Source organism: Suricata suricatta, chromosome 3 (genome assembly GCF_006229205.1).
Source record: "Suricata suricatta isolate VVHF042 chromosome 3, meerkat_22Aug2017_6uvM2_HiC, whole genome shotgun sequence".
In the NCBI taxonomy this organism is placed as follows: Eukaryota; Metazoa; Chordata; class Mammalia; order Carnivora; family Herpestidae; genus Suricata; species Suricata suricatta.
In genome coordinates this window covers 111,423,701-111,441,293 of record NC_043702.1, presented here as the reverse complement: position 1 = coordinate 111,441,293, position 17,593 = coordinate 111,423,701, and the positions used below count along the sequence as shown (strand labels likewise).

The 17,593-nt window shown below is 36.3% G+C and overlaps 1 protein-coding gene across 10 annotated transcripts in view; it reads left to right on the top strand.

Annotated features, from left to right (window-relative positions):
- The window catches only part of CEP170 (centrosomal protein 170), a 127,983-nt gene that overhangs the window by 54,282 nt on the left and 56,108 nt on the right, over positions 1-17,593 (top strand). For all 10 annotated transcript variants that reach the window (XM_029934835.1, XM_029934839.1, XM_029934833.1 and 7 more), the window contains 4 exons: positions 2,154-2,232; positions 13,293-13,351; positions 13,451-13,613; positions 14,729-14,863. In XM_029934835.1, the coding sequence (XP_029790695.1) occupies positions 2,154-2,232; positions 13,293-13,351; positions 13,451-13,613; positions 14,729-14,863 (436 nt within the window). The remainder of the gene's footprint in view (positions 1-2,153; positions 2,233-13,292; positions 13,352-13,450; positions 13,614-14,728; positions 14,864-17,593) is intronic.

The following is a 17,593-nucleotide window of genomic DNA, read 5'->3' as shown; positions in this document are numbered from 1 at the left end:
TGCTTTCAAACATCAAGCACATTTCCAGCTGGTCCTAGCTTATCGTTATTTCTATTTCTTCTTGCATTATATTCTAAAAATGTGTTATTTTTAAGACTTTGACAGCTTACAGTTTTATTAAGATGATAGCTCTCTTCTATAATTGCAAAACATATCTCAGTTTTAAATTTCTTAATAGAAGATTAATAATTTTATTTCTTTCTACATCATCTTTCCTTCTGGTTACCTCTGATAGATACCTGCCTTGGGCATTTGTCCGCTTAGAAACTAAATCAAATAAGTGTTGGAAAACAAACATCAAAAGATGAATGCTGTGAAAATTTGAAATAGAGAATTGTTCAAGTTCTTACAGAAAAATAATTGTATGACTTTTCTTACCGAATGGCTAACTGGATGAAAAATGCCCTATTTTTTTTTCTGCCCTTGGACACAGTCTTCCCTCATCGCTATTTGCATTCAAGAAAATTTATCTGGGATTATCTGTATCTGAAGACCCGTGCTCTGATGCTTTACTGTATTATTATCAGTTTCCTCACTATTCTTATAGTCTAGAGCTCTGTCGTCTGTCTTCTTGTAATCATCTTACAGTCGTGAAATATCTTCCTAACTGTTCTTCTTTTTGCACTTATGGATGGTTTGTGAAAAATTCTGAATCCTCAATTGTGCTCTTTAACAGCTTATTTTACAAAAGCACAAAGATAGTGTCTCCAGATGTGTGTAACATCTTCCCAGAGAGGCAGTACGGTATTATGGGCAGGGCAGTCGAAAAGCTGGAGGTTGGTGCAGTACAGATGGTTTATTTCACAATTCCACCTTCCTTTCAGTAGCCGTTAGCCTTTGAAAGCACTTGAAAGTGATAAGTCTAAAAAATAAGTAAATAAAAGTACAAAAAAAAGAACCATGAATTATGTTGTTCATTTTTATATTAATTATTTGTTGAAATGGCACTATTTTGAATATATGGGTTGGGTTAAAATATAGTATTAAAATTAATTACCTTCTCTATTTAGTTTTTTAAGGTGCCTACTAGAAAACTTAATAGTATATGTGTAGCGTGCATTTGGGGCGTGCACTATATTTCTGTTGGATAGCAGTGTTCTGGGCAATTCCGTTAGTCTTCCATTTTCTTATTATTGTGGTCATTTTCAGCATAGTTAGAAATCTTTGATGAGTAATGATACAATAATGATGGGATGGTGAAATAGCAGAGTGTTTCAAAAATAGGAAAAAAATGAGGTCAGTAGATCCCATAATGTATCTTAGAGTCATAAAAAGGTCTGAAGCACTCATATGGCAATTGTGAAATAGAATAGCAATTTTATTCCTTTTTTTAAAGTTTATTTCTTTATTTTGAGAGAGCAAGAGAGAGAGAAGGCTTGTGCTTGTAAGTGGGAAAAGGGGGCAGAGAGAGAGAGACTCCCAAGCAGGTCCAGAGACCAGTGTGAGGCTTAAACCTATGAACCATGAGATCATGACCTGAGGCGAAACCAAGAGTCAGATGCTCAACTGACTGAGCCACCCAGGTGCCCCAGTATTTCAGTATGTTTATTCTTAGAATTCTTCTAGAGAGCAAAAGGAACATTTACTTTAAAACATGGAATAGGGGCACCTGAGTGTCTCAGTTGGTTGAGCGTTTGATTCTTGATTTGGGTTCAGGTTATGATGCCACTATTTGTGGGTTCAAGCCCTGCGTCAGGCTCCTGCTTGGGATTCTCTCCCCATACGCCTCTCTCTGTCTCTCTCCCACTCACCCCTGCTCTCTCTCAAAATAAATAAGCTTTTAAAAAAGGTAATGAAACATCAAACCTCACAAATAATTAGAATTGTCCAAAACTAAAATGGAGTCCCCTGTATCCGGATAATATATCAGAAGTTAAGTGTTTTGCCCTTTACGATTTGTCAGCTTCACAGGAGGAGCTTTCCTCAGCGTCACTTTCAGGTGCCTGTGTGTCCCGGCTGCACGGTGGGCTCCGGGGGTGCGGCCGGTGCTTTGTGTGTCAGCCTGGGAGATGCACAGCACAGTTTATAGTACACAAGCTGTGCCAGCCACCATATCTAATGTATTGTTAAGTATAAGGTTTGAGTATTTGTTTATCTGAAATGTAATAACTAATACTTTATGTATAACCTGACATCTTTTTCTCTCTTTGTAGACTTTTGTGAATGATGTAAGGATTCCAGAGCAGACTTACATCACCTTGAAACTTGAAGATAAGCTGAGATTTGGATATGATATCCTTCTGTGATTTTGTGCATTTATTAAATCTATTCAAAAAGCTTTTCTGATGTAAATTAACATTTCTTGATCTAAGAATTTGCAGTAGAGGCATGCTAGATATCTCTTTGCCCTCCCATACTGAAATACATGTTTAAAAACAATACATATATTTTTTAGTTGTTATGCCAATTCCTAAAAATAATCCTAGAAAAGTTGATGGACTCAGCTTTCCCACCTCTCTAGATAGTTTCAGCAGTGGTATTTCCATGTGTAATTTGGGTAGCAGAGAATGTAACAAAGAGAGGACAGAGGAATGTTTACTGCTAGCCCAGCCCAGGGATCCTGTTGTTTGGATGAGCAGGACACAGAACAGCCTCCTAGAAGGAGTGTAAGAACGCACCCTACCTGTTTCTCCCATTCATACTTTCACTCTGCTTTAAGAATTCTGTCTCTATCGACTCTTTAATTCAGATTTCTCAGTATCCTGCGTCTTCTGAGACCCACGCTCCCTGGTTCAGTTCATGATACAATTAGTGTATATTTAAAATTCTTTTGTTAAAAATAGGATTCCAGGGGTGCCTGGCTGGCTCATTCAGTAGAGCATGCGACTCTTGATCTCAGAGTTGGGAGCTTGAGCCCCACGTTGGTTGTAGAGATTACTTAAAAATAAAATCTTTTAATAACTAAATAAATAAGTTAAAAAAAAAGTTCTAAGAACAGAATAGGGACATGACTTTATCCTCCCTCGGGTATAGTAAACAACCCCACTGAAGAGAAGCAATGTGATTGAAGAATAATAAAACATTTCTATTCATACAAGGCAAAAAGCATTGAAATAAATGGCTTACTTTTATTTAATTAAAATACAAATATTCTACCTTATGCTGAATGTTTTTCTTGAGTTTTCATTTTTTCAGTTATTGCATTTATCTGGACATTAGTATTAAAAAATGTATTAATTAGCAAGCCAGACGGACTTTTATCACTCCACCCAAGCAAATGTGGTCTCAGCTGCCTGCATTTGATGCATAGATAAAATAAATACTAACTCTTTAAAATTGTTCTTAAAGCATAGGTAGGGGTTTTTTTTATTTAACTTAAAATTTGTGAAAAATAGTTTTGTGGCACATCTTATGAACTTTATACTTGTACAGCAAAGTAATGTGAAGAGTGAAACCATTAAATCTTAGTAGTTGTGAGTTGTCTGTCTTAAATTCTTTTAAGAATATGAATCACATAAAATGACTAAGAACGATCCATGGGTCATTTTCCACCAGCATAAAAAGTCTCATCAAATAATAAATGCAAATATATTTTGAATTTAAGTATCTCTTTAATCTGTTTCAAAGCATGAGAAAAAAGGAAATTTGAGTTTCAATAAAACTCTATAATGATTACTTTGAATTTTAAATCAAGAAAAAACTGTTAAGCAATAACACACTTTTACAATTTGTGTAGTGAACTAATACTTCCTTTTTATATATTAGCTCATAATAGCTATAGAAGTTCCTGGAACAAATGTTTTGTTCCAAAGGACTTTTTTAGGATTAAAAATCAGTGTTAAACCAGAACTATTACCCAGGTCCTCAGGGTAGGCTCAGTAAATTTTATTATTTTAAAATAGCATCTCCTATTGTTTATGGCTTTTGAAAACTATACAAAAATGAACATTAGGATGTTGCAACGGCAGAAATCTTATTACATGGAATGAAATTTTTAAAACAAATTTTATATATTACATTTATTTGTTTTATATTTGTACCAAACTGAAGTCATTGTTGTGCTTTATTTTTATTAAAATTAAGCCTAATAGCCAGTTTATAAATTCCTCTCTTTATTAAAATGTCACAGTAATGGAAAGAACATCTTACCGTGAATTGAGATAGAACTAAGACACAAAGTTTATCTGCCAAAAGCGTTTTTCTAATTAAAAAAATTAAGTGATTTGGAAAAGGCAGTAGTAGAAGAAATAACCAAGAAACTTAAACCAAGTTTAAGAAATTACTGTAAAGTCATAAAGGATAATTAAGTGATGTAGTAATCAAAATGAACTTCAGAAGGAGCTAGCAAATGTCCAAGTGGCCAAACTGTAGCAGATAAGCAAGTGTAAGGTCATTCACGTCACAGGTATTTAATGTCTCCTGTGTGCGGGAGCTCCCACCCCCGTGGTCCAGGGGTACGAAAGTGAATGAAACAGACCACTGTGTCCCCCCTGGTGATTACACTTTAACAGGCTTGAAGGAAGCTGACCACACACAAAAAACTAAGAATAGAGGATGACAGGTTCTTCAGAGGAAAAGTGTAACTGGGGGTTCCAGAGAGCTAGTGGTGGTGAGTGAGAAGTTATAATTTAAAAAAATTTTTTTAATGTTTTATTTATTTTTTGAGAGACAGAGACTGTGCGAGCAGGGGAGGGGCAGAGAGAGAGGGAGGCACAGAATCTGAAGACAGGCTCCTGGCTCTGAGCTAGCTGTCAGCACAGAGCCCAATGTGGGGCTCGAACCCACGAACCGTGAGATCATGACCTGAGCCGAAGTCTGATGCTTAACCGACTGAGCCACCCAGGCACCCCAAGAAGTTACAGTTTTAAAAAAGGATGTTCCTGAAGCCCACATTGGAGCAAAGATAAGGAGAAAGTGAAGAAGCTGGCCATATGGATATCAGGATAAATTGCTCTTCGGGCAGATGGAAGAGTTAAGTGCAAAAGGCTTGAAGCAGGAGCATGTTTGGCATGTTTGAAGAGCAGCCTTCAAAAGTCATTGCGGTTGCAGGAAGATATGTTTTGGGGGAGGAAGGGCTGCACATAATAGACCATTCTAAGGGTTTTGACTTCTAAGTGACATGGGGAACCATTTATAGGGGTTTGATCAGAGGAGTGACGTGACAATGACTTAAATATTTAAAAACATCCTGTTCCAAAAAGACGAAGGATGGAAGCGGGCATGGGGGGGGGGGTGAGATATGAGGCCGTGCCCTGGCACCAGTGGGTCAAGGGTGTACAGCAGGTACTGAAAGAGGAGGTGGTAAGGAATCCGATTCTGGCTGTATTTTGAAGAAGACGGTAATATTCTTGATTAAATTGGAAGTAGAATGAAAGAAAGTCAAGGTTGAATCCAAGATTGGGCATTTGCTTTCAGCAGTTAGAAAAATGGAGTCCCCATTAACTGACAGAGAAGTCTGTGGGTAGAGCAGATTTCATGGAGAAAATGGGGAGAATCTTCTGAGAAAAGCAAGCTTTTGATTTAACTGAATTTCCTCTATTGTTACTATTTTCTCTTTGATTTCTGCTGTCTTATTAATTTCTTTTTTCTAGATAAGAGCTGAGGTTATTCATTTGAGACTTTTTTAATATAAGCTTCTAGTTGTATGAATTTTCTCCTAGGTACTGCTTTAATGTTCAAAATACTTTCTGATTTCTCTTGATTTTTGAATACTGGTTATCTAAAAGTTTGTTAGTTTCCAAATAATTTGGAGATTCTCCCAGAGACTTTTCTGTTCCTGATTTCTAATTTAATTCCATAGTGGTCAGAGAACACACTTTGTATGTCTCAGATCATTTTAAATGTATTGAGACTTGTCCTGCGGCCCAGAATATGCCTCATTTATCTTCCCTGATAAGTGTTCCATATGTACTTGAGAAGAATGTGCGTTTCTGTTGTTTTTGGGTAGAGTGTTCTGTTAATGTTCGGCCAACTTGGTTCACATCTTCTGTTTTTTACCAATTAGTTGTCTACTTGTTCTATTAATTGAGAGATTAGGCTGTAATTGAAATCATAGGCTGTAATTATGGATTTACTTCTATCTCCTTGCTTGCAGTAGTTTTTCCTTCATGTAATTTGAAACCTGGTTATTAGGTATATAAACATTTAGAATTAAAATGTCTTCTTGATGAATTGACCTCATTAGTTATTATAAAATGACCTGCTGGGGACCCCTGGGTGGCTCAGTGGGTTGAGCATTCACCTCTTGCCATGAGCTCAAGTTGTGATCTCCTGTCATGAGATCAAGCTCCAAGCAGGGCTTCCTGCTGTGCTTGGAGTCAGCTTGGAATTCTCTGTCTCCTTTTCTCTCTACCCTCCCCAGCTCACACTTTCACTTGCTCTCAAAACAAATAAACTAGAAAAATAAATAAAAGAAAATGATCTGCCCTATTCAAGATAATGTTCTTTGTTCCAAAATATGGTTTGTTTTGACATTGGTATTGTTCTACCAGCTTTCTTTCTCTCTCTCTTTCGATTAGGGTTAGCGCAGAATGTCTTTTACATTCTTTTTTATATTCTTTTGCTTTTAACCTATTTGTGTCTTTACATTCAAAGTAGGCATCATATAGTTGGTATTTTTTTTTTCATGTTCAATCTGATCATTTATGCCTTCATTTGGAGTTTAGGTCATTCACATTCGGTGTGATTATTGATGTAATTAGGTTTAATTCTGTCATCTTGATATCTGTGTTCTATTTGTACCATCAGTTTCTTTTTTCTTTTTCCTCTCATTTCTTCTGGATTTTTTGAACATTTTGTATGATGTAAATCTATGTCTTTTATTGTGTTATTTACTATAACTTTTTTACTTGAATAGTTGCTTCAAGATTTGTAATTACATCTTTAATTTTAAATTTTATCTTCAAGCAATAGTATAGCAATTCACATATAGTATAAGAACATTACAGTATAAACTTTCATTTCTTCTGTACTGACCTTTATGCTAAGATTGTCAAACTCTTTATTCTTAGATGTTACAAATCTCATACTACATTATTGAGTAAAAGGTCAATTATCTTTTAACAAGATTTAAGTAAAAATACCATATCTTTATGCCCATTGTACCCTTGTATCTTAAACCAATGTAGCTATCATCTCTCATGCTCTTCATTCCTCTTTATAGATCCATATCCTCATCTGGTATCATTTTCTTTCTGCTCAGGGCTTCCTTTAACATTTCTTGCGGTATGGTTTTGCTGGTGATGAATTCTTTCAGCTTTTATGTGTCTGGAAAAGTAGTTCACTTTTGAAAGTTATTATCGCTGGCTGTTGAATTGTGTGTGGCATATCTTTTCTTTCAGTACATTAAAGATGTCACTCTGTTGTATTCTCACTTGCTTTATTTCCCTTTATCTCTGGTTTTGAACAATTTGATTATGATGTGCCTTGGTGTAGTTTTCTTCATGTTTCCCTGCTTGGGGGGTTGTTAAGTTTCTTGAATCTGTGAATTTATAGTTTTAATCAAATTTAGAAATTTTTCCAGCCATTACTTTTCCAGATACAATTTGTCTTCCTCACATCCTTCAAGGACTTCAATTAAATGTGTATTAGGTTACTTGAGGTTGCTCCTCAGCTGACTGATGTTTGTTTGTTTGTTTTAATCATCAGCTCTGTGTTCCAGTTTGAATTGTTAAAATTGCTGGGTCTTTAAGTTCACTAATCTTTTCTTTGCCAGTGTCTAATTGCCATTAATCCATCCAGTGTAGCTTTCATCTCTAGAAGTTCAGTTTGGATTTTGTATTTGCTATCTCCCAAGTTACTACTTAACTTTTTGAACATACAAAATATGGTTATAACTTTTAACATCTTGGTTGACTTCTGTGTCAGTTCTGCATCAGTTTTAATTGATTGAATATGCATGCATATTTTTTATTGGATGGCAGGCATTGTGAGTTTGCTGAGTATTGCATGCAAATTTTTATATTCCTGTACATATTTTTGAGCTTTATTCTGGGACAGGGTTACTTGGAAACAGTTTTATCACTTTGGGTCTTGCTTTTAAGATTTGTTAGACTTCTATAAGGGTAGTCTGAGGCTAATTATTCTGATACAGAGGCAAGACCTTTCTGTACACTCTGCTGTAGGGGTCAGCAAACCCAGTGGCAAATCTGGCCCTTCAGTCCATATTTGTAAATAAAGTTTTATTGTAGCATAGCCATGATCACTCATTTATATTTCTGTGGCTGCTCTTGGACTACCACAGCAGAGTTGAGTAGTTGAAGCAGAACTCATATGGCCCCAAAGACCTAAAATACTTGCCATCTAGCACTTTACAGAAAAAAAATTTGCTGACCTCTATTTTATCCAGTGACTCGTGATTCATGATAATTTCCAGCCTGGCTTTGGGGACAGACACTATTCCTGGTCATTTCTGAGCACTGGGTGCTGTTACCTGTAATACTTTAAATGGTTCTTGTCCAGACCTAGGTAGTAGTGTCCTCACATGCATTACTCATCTGTACTAGGCTGAATACTTGACCAAGATCTTCAGAATATCTCAGAATTGTCTCTTTCATGCAACTCCCTTCACCTCTGAGAGCCTGACAGATCCCACCAGGATTACCTTTACTTGCAGCGTGACCTGGAAACTCAGCACAGCAAGCAGGGGATGGAGATTGGACTTGCCTCGATTTGTTTCTCGTCACTCAAGAGTCACTGTCTTTTGCTGTCTGATGTTGATTATCTTGAAAACCATTGTTTTATATCTTTTGTCCATTTTTTGGTTGCTTCGTGTAGGAGAGCAAATCTGGTTCCTTTTTCTCTGTCTTGGCCAGAAGCAAGAGTCTGAGAAGTTGATTTTGGACATTTCAGGGTATATAGATTGAGTCCAGGGAAGGAGGTACAGGCCTGAGACAAAAATTTGGGAATTTTCATAGTCTAGATAATATTTAAAACCTGAGACTAAATGATACCACACAAGGGAGTGAATATAGATTGGTAAGAGATCTAAGAACTAAAATCTATTATTTTCCAGTATGAAGAGGTGGGAGAGATAAGGAACCAGATTAAAAAGATTAAGATGGAGGGGCACCTGGGTGGCTGTCAGTTGGGCATCTGACTTTGGCTCAGGTCATGATCTCATGGTTCATGAATTCAAGCCCCACATCGGGGCTCTGTGCTGACAGTTCTCTGTTTCCCTCTTTCTCTGCCCCTCCCCTGCTCGTGCTCTGTCTGTCAGACTCTCAAAAATAAACATTAAAAAAAAATAAAGATGGGGTCACTGGTGAACTAGAAGGAAGATCAGAAGATGATATGGTTTCTCTGTTTAGTGGCAAATGATTTAAACATTACTTAAATACCATAAATCTCAAAATCCTCACCGTCCCAGGCATATGGCTCACTATAAGAACCTAGTAACTTAATTTTTTTTAAGGTGCTTTTTCCCAAAGAAGTTGTCTATTTCTATAATATCCACAGAATGATTGGATTAATCATATTAGAAACAAAGTAAAAGTCATTGTCATAGCATTTAAGATCATGGTTTATCTATACTTAGAACATTACATCTGGCGTTGTATGTTTGGATCCAGATCTTGGCTGCTAAAATGATCAGGAAGGGGATAAATATAACTAAAAATCAAGGACGGCTCATTTAGAGAAGTTAGGATACCTTCTGATTAATGTGATTTGTATCCACAACAAAACATGAACACACATCCAGATTTCAAAACTGGAGGATGTTTCTCAAAGCTTGAGAGAACTAAATTTAAGAAATTGACATGAGCTATTAGACATGGAATAAAGTCATAGAAGAAAAGCTTAAAGGGGTTGTTTAAAACCTGTTCTTAGAAAACAAAGTTTTCTGAAAGTTGGACAAAGGAATTGATCTGCCAGAATAAAACAATAAATACATCTTTCTGAAGGTAAAGACAAACTTAAGCTAGTAGAAAATTTGCTTAAAGAAATAAAATTTTCCCCTTGGAAGGTTTTCTGCTTTTTTTCAACTTAGGCAATACAACGTGCAGTGTATTTTAGCATAATCATGTATTTTATTACCAATATAGTCAAATTTCCCACTTTTTAAATGTTTATTTATTTGAGAGAGAGAGGGAAAGAGAATACAGCAGAGGAAGGGTGTGGGTGGGGAGAGTACTAAGCAGGCTCTGCACTGTCCTCACAGAGCCCTATGGGGGGCTCGAACTCACAAATTGTGAGATCATGACCTGAGCTGAATCAAGGGTCAGATGCTTAACTTACTGAGCCACTCAGGCACCCCCTCTAAATTTCCCATATTTCTAAGGAGAAGATCCAAAAAAAAAAAAGTTTTGGGCTAACCTTAAGGATAATTTATAAGGGTAGTCTTACTATATGTTTTAAATCACACTTATGAGATATATAAATTTTAGAAAAAGAATTTTTTTCATTATGTAAGATAGTTGTATTCAAGTATTCTCATCTGTTGTGGCATCCACAGTGTCTTCAACATCATGAAAGTCACATTTTTGTTCGTAATACAGTTTATAAGAAAATAATGTATTAATGCCCATTAAATAGTTTGAGAATACAGCACATTCTGAAACCTTAAAACTCTGGAAGCCTTGTCCCAAGCAACAAAAGCCCGTGTGTAATATTAGATTTCTTCTGTAACTGTTTGGTAGCTCCCCAATAAAACAACTTAATCACTTAATTTTTAAAACAAATTTTGAAACACACGGTCACAGTGATATCTGACACTTGGTGCTTTAAGGCCCCAGGAGTAACTGAAACTGTTCAAAATTTTGCCCCCTTTTAGTTAGCTTTAGTTGTCATTTAGATAAAGAATGGTGTTTTAGAATGCATTACTAGTATGCAGATGAGTTTCTTTGACCCCACCGATAGATAAATATTTCTTTTTAAGTTTGTTTATTTTGAGACAGTTTCAGGATGGAAGCACAGGTGGGGGAGGAGCAGAGAGAGAGGGAGAATCCCAAGCAGGCTTTGGATTGTCATTGTGGAGCCAGGTGCGGGGCTCAGACCCACAAACCAGGAGATTATGACCTAAGGCAAAGTCAGGCACTTAACCAACTCAGCCATCCGGGCGCCCCAATAAATATTTCTTAAATAAACTGAGCCTAGGGATGAGTGTAAAATCACAGTCGCAGCCTGATGTAAAGAAACAGGGAAATAACCTACAAATGCAATTTTTTAAAAATGTGTTTTACTTATTTTTGAGAGACAGAGACAGCGTGAGCAGGGGAGGGTCAGAGAGAGAGGGAGACACAGAATCCAAAGAAGGCTCCAGGCTCTGAGCTAGCTGTCAGCATGGAGCCTGACACGGGGCTCGAACCCACAAATCATGAGATCACGTCCTGAGCCAAAGCCGGACGCTTAACCGACTGAGCCACCCAGGGGCCCCCAAATACAATTTTTAATAAGCAAGAATTTAAACTTTTTATAACTTTTTTTAATACGGATATAATTGATGTGAGTGTACCTTAATACTGTATTGTATATTTTTAACCTACGGACATTATGAGTAATTGGATCTTAGTTTGTCGTTTTTTTGAATTAGCAACTAGAAACAGTTAACCTGGGTCTGTACCATTAGAAAGAAGGCAGCCTTGCAGCTAAAAGCTCAAATTAGGGCAGTCTTAAAATCTCCCCCACCAGACCAGCGTCCTCAGGTAAACAACTGACCCACACAAGAGGACCCTGGGGATCTTAGGTTCCACACATGAACCTTTTTGGAAGATACAGTGTGTGGCCCCAAGAAGTCTAGGCTCTCTCGAGGTTTCCAAGATCTTAAAGGAGTCCTAAGTGTAAAGACAAGACCCCAGACTAGCCTTGGGGAACAGCCTGCAGCTCCCTCAGGAATAAACTTGAATGGAGCACCAGAAAACCCCAACAGGAGTCTGAAATCAGTGGTGTTCCCCACTGAAAAAATAGGAATGACTTTCTGTTTCTTTGAGACACTGTTTTCTATTGGAAATGCGGGAATGCAATGAAATCTTCTTCACCTGTTCATGAGTTTCTTGGGGGTAAAACAAAGTTACTAGACTTTAATTTCTCATTAAGTATGAATTATTAATTATGAAATATATTTTTCATATATGTCAGCAAATATGCATCAGAATATGCACATAACAAAAAGGAAAATTCTAGTATTTCACAGCTACAGGAACCCTGGACTCTGATCCAGCTGACAAGATTGTCGTCTTAGGTTCTGCCCCCCAGTCCTCAAATAACCTATATAGGATAGGAGGACTAGATATTAAACAGAATAGTCCCCAGAGCTCTTTACAATCCCAAAAAGTTCTGAATTTTTATTATTTTAATGAACAGGAATAGAAGTTAAAACCTCATTTGCAAGCTTACTGCTCCTTATGCATGGGAACTGTTTTTACCCCAAGCATTTGTGATACTTACAGCCTCTAGTCTTGAAGTCATAGGGTGCAATGAATTGGTAAAGGAAAATAGAATCTAGTACATGGTTATAAAAATCCTTTCAATACAGGTTTAAGTAATGGTGGGAAATGTGACCTCTACTGTTCAGTGAAAGATGTTTTCTAATATACAGAGGCATTGTTCTTTTTGGCATAATAATGAAAGCATCCATTATATCTAGCACTTGGTTCTGATCTGTATAGAATCAGTTGTTTGGTAATATAATACGACCCAGATTGCAGTGCCTGGAGGAAAGGGTCTGATTGTTGTTGCTATCAGGAGCCTAATTATAGAATTTCTTGTGCACTTTCCAAATGAACTTCATTTTTATCAATGCTTGTGAAGTAATCGAATTCTTTCAGGATTTACTGTTGGATAATCACTGATGAAAAACTTCCTTTTACATTTTTTTGTGACTAACTACCAATATAATTTGATCCAGGTGCTTTTTCTTCTTTGTAGTTATACTGTTTGAGAACTGAACGTGTCTTTTGTGCTCTGATAGATTACCCAGATATTTACTTCCTAAAGGCCATTATTGCTTAAGTTTAAAATTACTTGCCAGACTTTAGGATTTTTGTCTAGTATGTATTTTTTTAATGTTTGTTTATTTTTGAAAGAGAACACAGAGAGGGCCAGAGAAAAAAAAGAGAGACATAGAATCTGAGGCAGGCTCCAGGCTCTGAGCTATCAGCAGAGAGCCCCATGCAGGGCTCAAACTCCTGCACTGTGAGTCTGTCACTTAAGTGACTGAGCCACCCGGGTGCCCCAAGATTTTTCTCTAGTATTTAAAAATTATAGTCTTTATAGTTTTAACATTTTGACCCTAACAAGAATATGATACTTCTGTTGTGATTACCTGTTGAAAATAGGACAATTTCCTAAATTGTCTTTATTTTAAGCTTGATTATCAGAATTTTGAAATTATATTCTTCCTTAGCCCTATTTACATACAAATCTTTTCACTGTAGTTCGAGGAGAAATGAGGGTCCCTGAAGAAGCACTAAAGGTAAATTTTTTTTTTTACTTATTTCTTGTGTAAATCTACCATTTGCTAGTGTTGATTTCACTCCTGGGTGTTTCACTTTCATTTTTAAATGTCTTATAGCATGAGAAGTTTACCATTCAGCTTCAGTTGTCCCAAAAATCTTCAGAATCAGAATTATCAAAATCTGCATGTGCCAAAAGCGTGGACTCAAAGGGAGCGGATACTTCAGTAGAGGTGCAGCAGAAAGCCACGGAAGCACTGAAGTCTGAGGAAAAAGCCGTGGGTAAGTTAACGTCTCTGAAAATACCATGTTTATACTTGATTATAAAGAAATCGCATACTTTGTTCTAAAAATATTGGCCATGTCCATATAAATTTATAGTAATGACAATTTTAGAGTAGGTTTTAATATAGCCAATACTTTCATTAGAAAGTATTTTATACATGTAATTATATATGACAGTTATATGTAGGTGTGTTTAATAGATTTAAGTATTTGAGAGAAATAAATATAGTTTACAGTATTTTTATTTCATGTTTGTCTGCTTTTCTTGAATTATAACAAGTGAATTGAAAGGAAATATCCAGGGGCACCTGGCTGGCTCAGTCAGTTGAGCGTCCAGCTTCGGCTTAGGTCATGATCTCACAGTTTGTGAGTTCAAGCCCCTAATGGGGCTCTGTGCTGACAGCTTGGAGCCTGGAGCCTGCTTCAGATTCTGTGTATCTCTCTCTCTGCCCCTCCTTACACTTATGCTCTCTCTCTCTCTCTCTCTCTGCCCCTCCCCCACTCGTGCTGTCTCTGTCTCCAAAATAAATGTTAAAAAATTTTTTAAATAAGTAAATAAAAGGAAATATCTGATGATGTTACATCATCATAGTTATTATTATAGTTTTGATGTTCCAGGAACTGCTCTACATAAATAATCCTATTAATAAAAAAATAATTTTTTTAATTAATAGGCATTACCAAATTTGCTCAAATATAAACCTACTAGTCATGTTAACAGCTAGATTAAATTTAGTTACTGTACAGTTGCCTAGGCTTTAAAAAAGTTTTTAATGGTCACTTATACCAAAATTTACTTTACTTTTGTCTTTTTTATCTAGTCTTACCGAACCATTTCTGTATACCGAAACACTGAGTACACTTTAGCAAAATTAGGTTAAAGCAGTGTGCATTACTTAATATTAGCCAGTGCAAAATTCCATTTATTTAGTTATGTCTAACATTGAATAAGGTCTGACACAAAAACTAAGGTTTTCAACTTAGAGTACTTTTCAACTATCTAGACTCTATGTTTTCATTTAATAAATTAACCAGGCAATTCTAGCATTCTTCAAAACCATTTCTTTTCTGTTTCATATGCTTTAGACAGATTTTTTTTCACCTCTTTCCAGATATTTCTGCTATGCCTCGGGGTACTCCATTATACGGACAGCCATCATGGTGGGGGGACGATGAAGTGGATGAGCAAAAGGCTTTCAAGTCCAATGGCAAACCTGAAGAAAAAAGTCATGAAACTGGAGCAGCAGGTAAGGAAAATCTCAAGACTGTGACATTAAGTGGACGTTTAATGAAGAATTTATAATGCAAACAAAAATATGGCAACCTTGAAAAATATCTACTATACTTCAATAAAAAATGTTAATGAATGTCTTAATGCTCTTGTCATTTTAAGTTTATTATGAATGCCTGTCATATAAAGTATTAATTCCAATATCATTTTTATTTATAATATTTTTCAACTTATGAGATTAAAACTTGGAAAATAGATTAATAATATAATTGGGCATTTAACGTATTTAAAAATAATTATCAAAATGTTTCAATTAGACCAAAATAATGGCCACAAACTAATTTTATGTTTCTTTAGATTCACAGGTATATAATCATATTTTCAAGTGAACAGTTTGTTATGCTCTGAAATGTGATATAAAATAAAACATCTTTAAAATCTCAGTTTGCTTTATTTGTTGGATGTAGTAAGATTAGCCAACTTCAGCCAGAATGAAAAAATAGTTCTGAGTCACATTAATAGTCAGGGAACATAATTCTTTTGTTGCTAAGAGGGATTTAGTAATGAACCACGTGTCCCATAAGCCAGAAAGTCAAGATTTCCGGAAAATAAATAGAGGTGTCAGTTGTCACTTAAGGACTTGGCAAAGACATCAACACCAAAGGATGAAACGGGCAGTTTCCATGATGATGGCAGATAAGGACCCAGACCTGAAGGGATTGAATGCAGGTACCAGGGAGCAGTGCAGAAAACCGAGTCTGATGGAATCAAAACAGATTCCAGCTCGGCGCTTCTCCATTTTCTACCTTGACTCTATTGTACATTGTACAAGATAACAAATAAATATTTAAATAAAACATTTTTCTTAGCTGGAGAGTAAGAACACTGTACTTTAGTTTTGTGCTAATTTTGCCAGGATACAGGCCCAAGAAAGCTGGCTTTATCAACCTGGTTTTATAAGTGCCCCAAACTGAAGTTTTCAACGTTGCAAGTAAATTCCCATCGTAACTTCCTTGTTTCTCCCCACCAGCATAGTTTTCCAAGCTTAGAAATACTTCGTATTAATACTGAGTATCATTTAGCATCACATCAGATACAAATAACAAATGCTACCTGAGACTGAACAGGAAGAAAATTTCCTGTACCTTTCAGGGTTGGGAATGCATCTCCACAGGTCCATCAGCTAACCGGTTTCTCTCCCTTCCTCGGGCCTCCAGTCCACAGTGGCCACAGTGGGAAGTGTTTCCCCTCATCGCCATCTGTGTCAACGAACCTAAATTCATAAATGATTATCAGCTTGTGTGGCATGTCTCATCATCATTTTTGCCAGATGACAAAAGCTGTCTCACAATCTTGGGATTATTTTTGCGTAAGAAGGAATTTTAAGTGATTTATGTTTGTGTTAAATTGCTTAAAGAGCCCAGCCAGACGGACCTGCTAAAGGGCCTTGTGAGAGAATCTTCTTCGTTGCTTTATGTTAGTGCGAGGATGGTACTGTCTCAGGTTTATCACTGGCAGTTTTTAAAATACAGGCGTGAGGGTAACAGTTTACTGGCCTGAAGTAACTTGTGATTCTAGCCGAAATTGTAGAGTCAGTATGAAGATGGGTACTTATTTAATTTGATTGTTTTGAAGGTGTTTTTATTAAATATTTCCAGTTATGAAATATAAGTGATTCATTTATGCTATAAGCATGCAACTTATAAACACAAAAAGTGATTTGCTTCTTGGTTACCAGTTTTTAGAATGTAAAACCTGAGCAACCGGTAGGAGAGGGGAACATTTCAGAAAGGGTAATAGGGTATCTGTGACTTACTGGTTTGTTTTGTGCCTCTCAATGGGTCCACATGTGTCCAGAATCTCCTACAGACTTAACCATACAGCATTTAACCTTAGAAGCAAACGGGTACACCAGAGCAATCAAATTCTTCGGAAATTATCTGAGTACTTTTAGTCCTCTTAAGAAGAACGGCCCTCACTTTAGCTATAGTTGTGCCCTTGGGCCTGCTAACTCGGTGTAAACACCTCTGTAGGCTACATTTAAAGGTATGCAAGTGTTGCAGAGGTGTTTGAAAAGAACGTGTGTGCAGCTGTGAGGAATAAATCTTTGGCTCTTTTACATTGATTTTCATCTAATCACACTAAATTTGGAAACTTTCGCGTTGTGACTCCTTTTGACGTTTCCTAGTCCTTGTCATTTGCAGTTCTTGAATATGCTAGGCTGAGTGAATGTGCTTTCATCATTGCCTTTAGCATCTGAAATTGAACATTTCATTTAATTTCATACAGAAGAATGAAGGCAATGGTTTTTCTGGAGGTGTATTGTCACCATTTTCTCATTTGATTTAGATAAACATAATTCTAGCATAATCAGTTATTAAATAGTTTTAAATATCTAGCAGTTGAAATTATGACAAAATATTAGTGTACTCAAAATATTTGTGTATTTAATATATTAATTTACCTAATTTAGTATTAAAAGAGCTGATTTTGAAGGTAAATGAATGTTAAATTCACAGATTGCCAGAATCTGTTCTGTCAGTATTCTGAGATAGGAGAGCTGTTTTATTTTTCTGGATTAATCTTCTGAGTAATTTTTCTAGTAGGCCTACACTTCCCAAGTAGAGGAGGTCCACACTTGATCTGTTTTTATCATCTCCAGAGAAATGAATTCCTTCACATAATGAATTTTCCTGATGACTAAACTTTTACAACAGACAATTTCTTTGAAAGTTTGACCATTTTC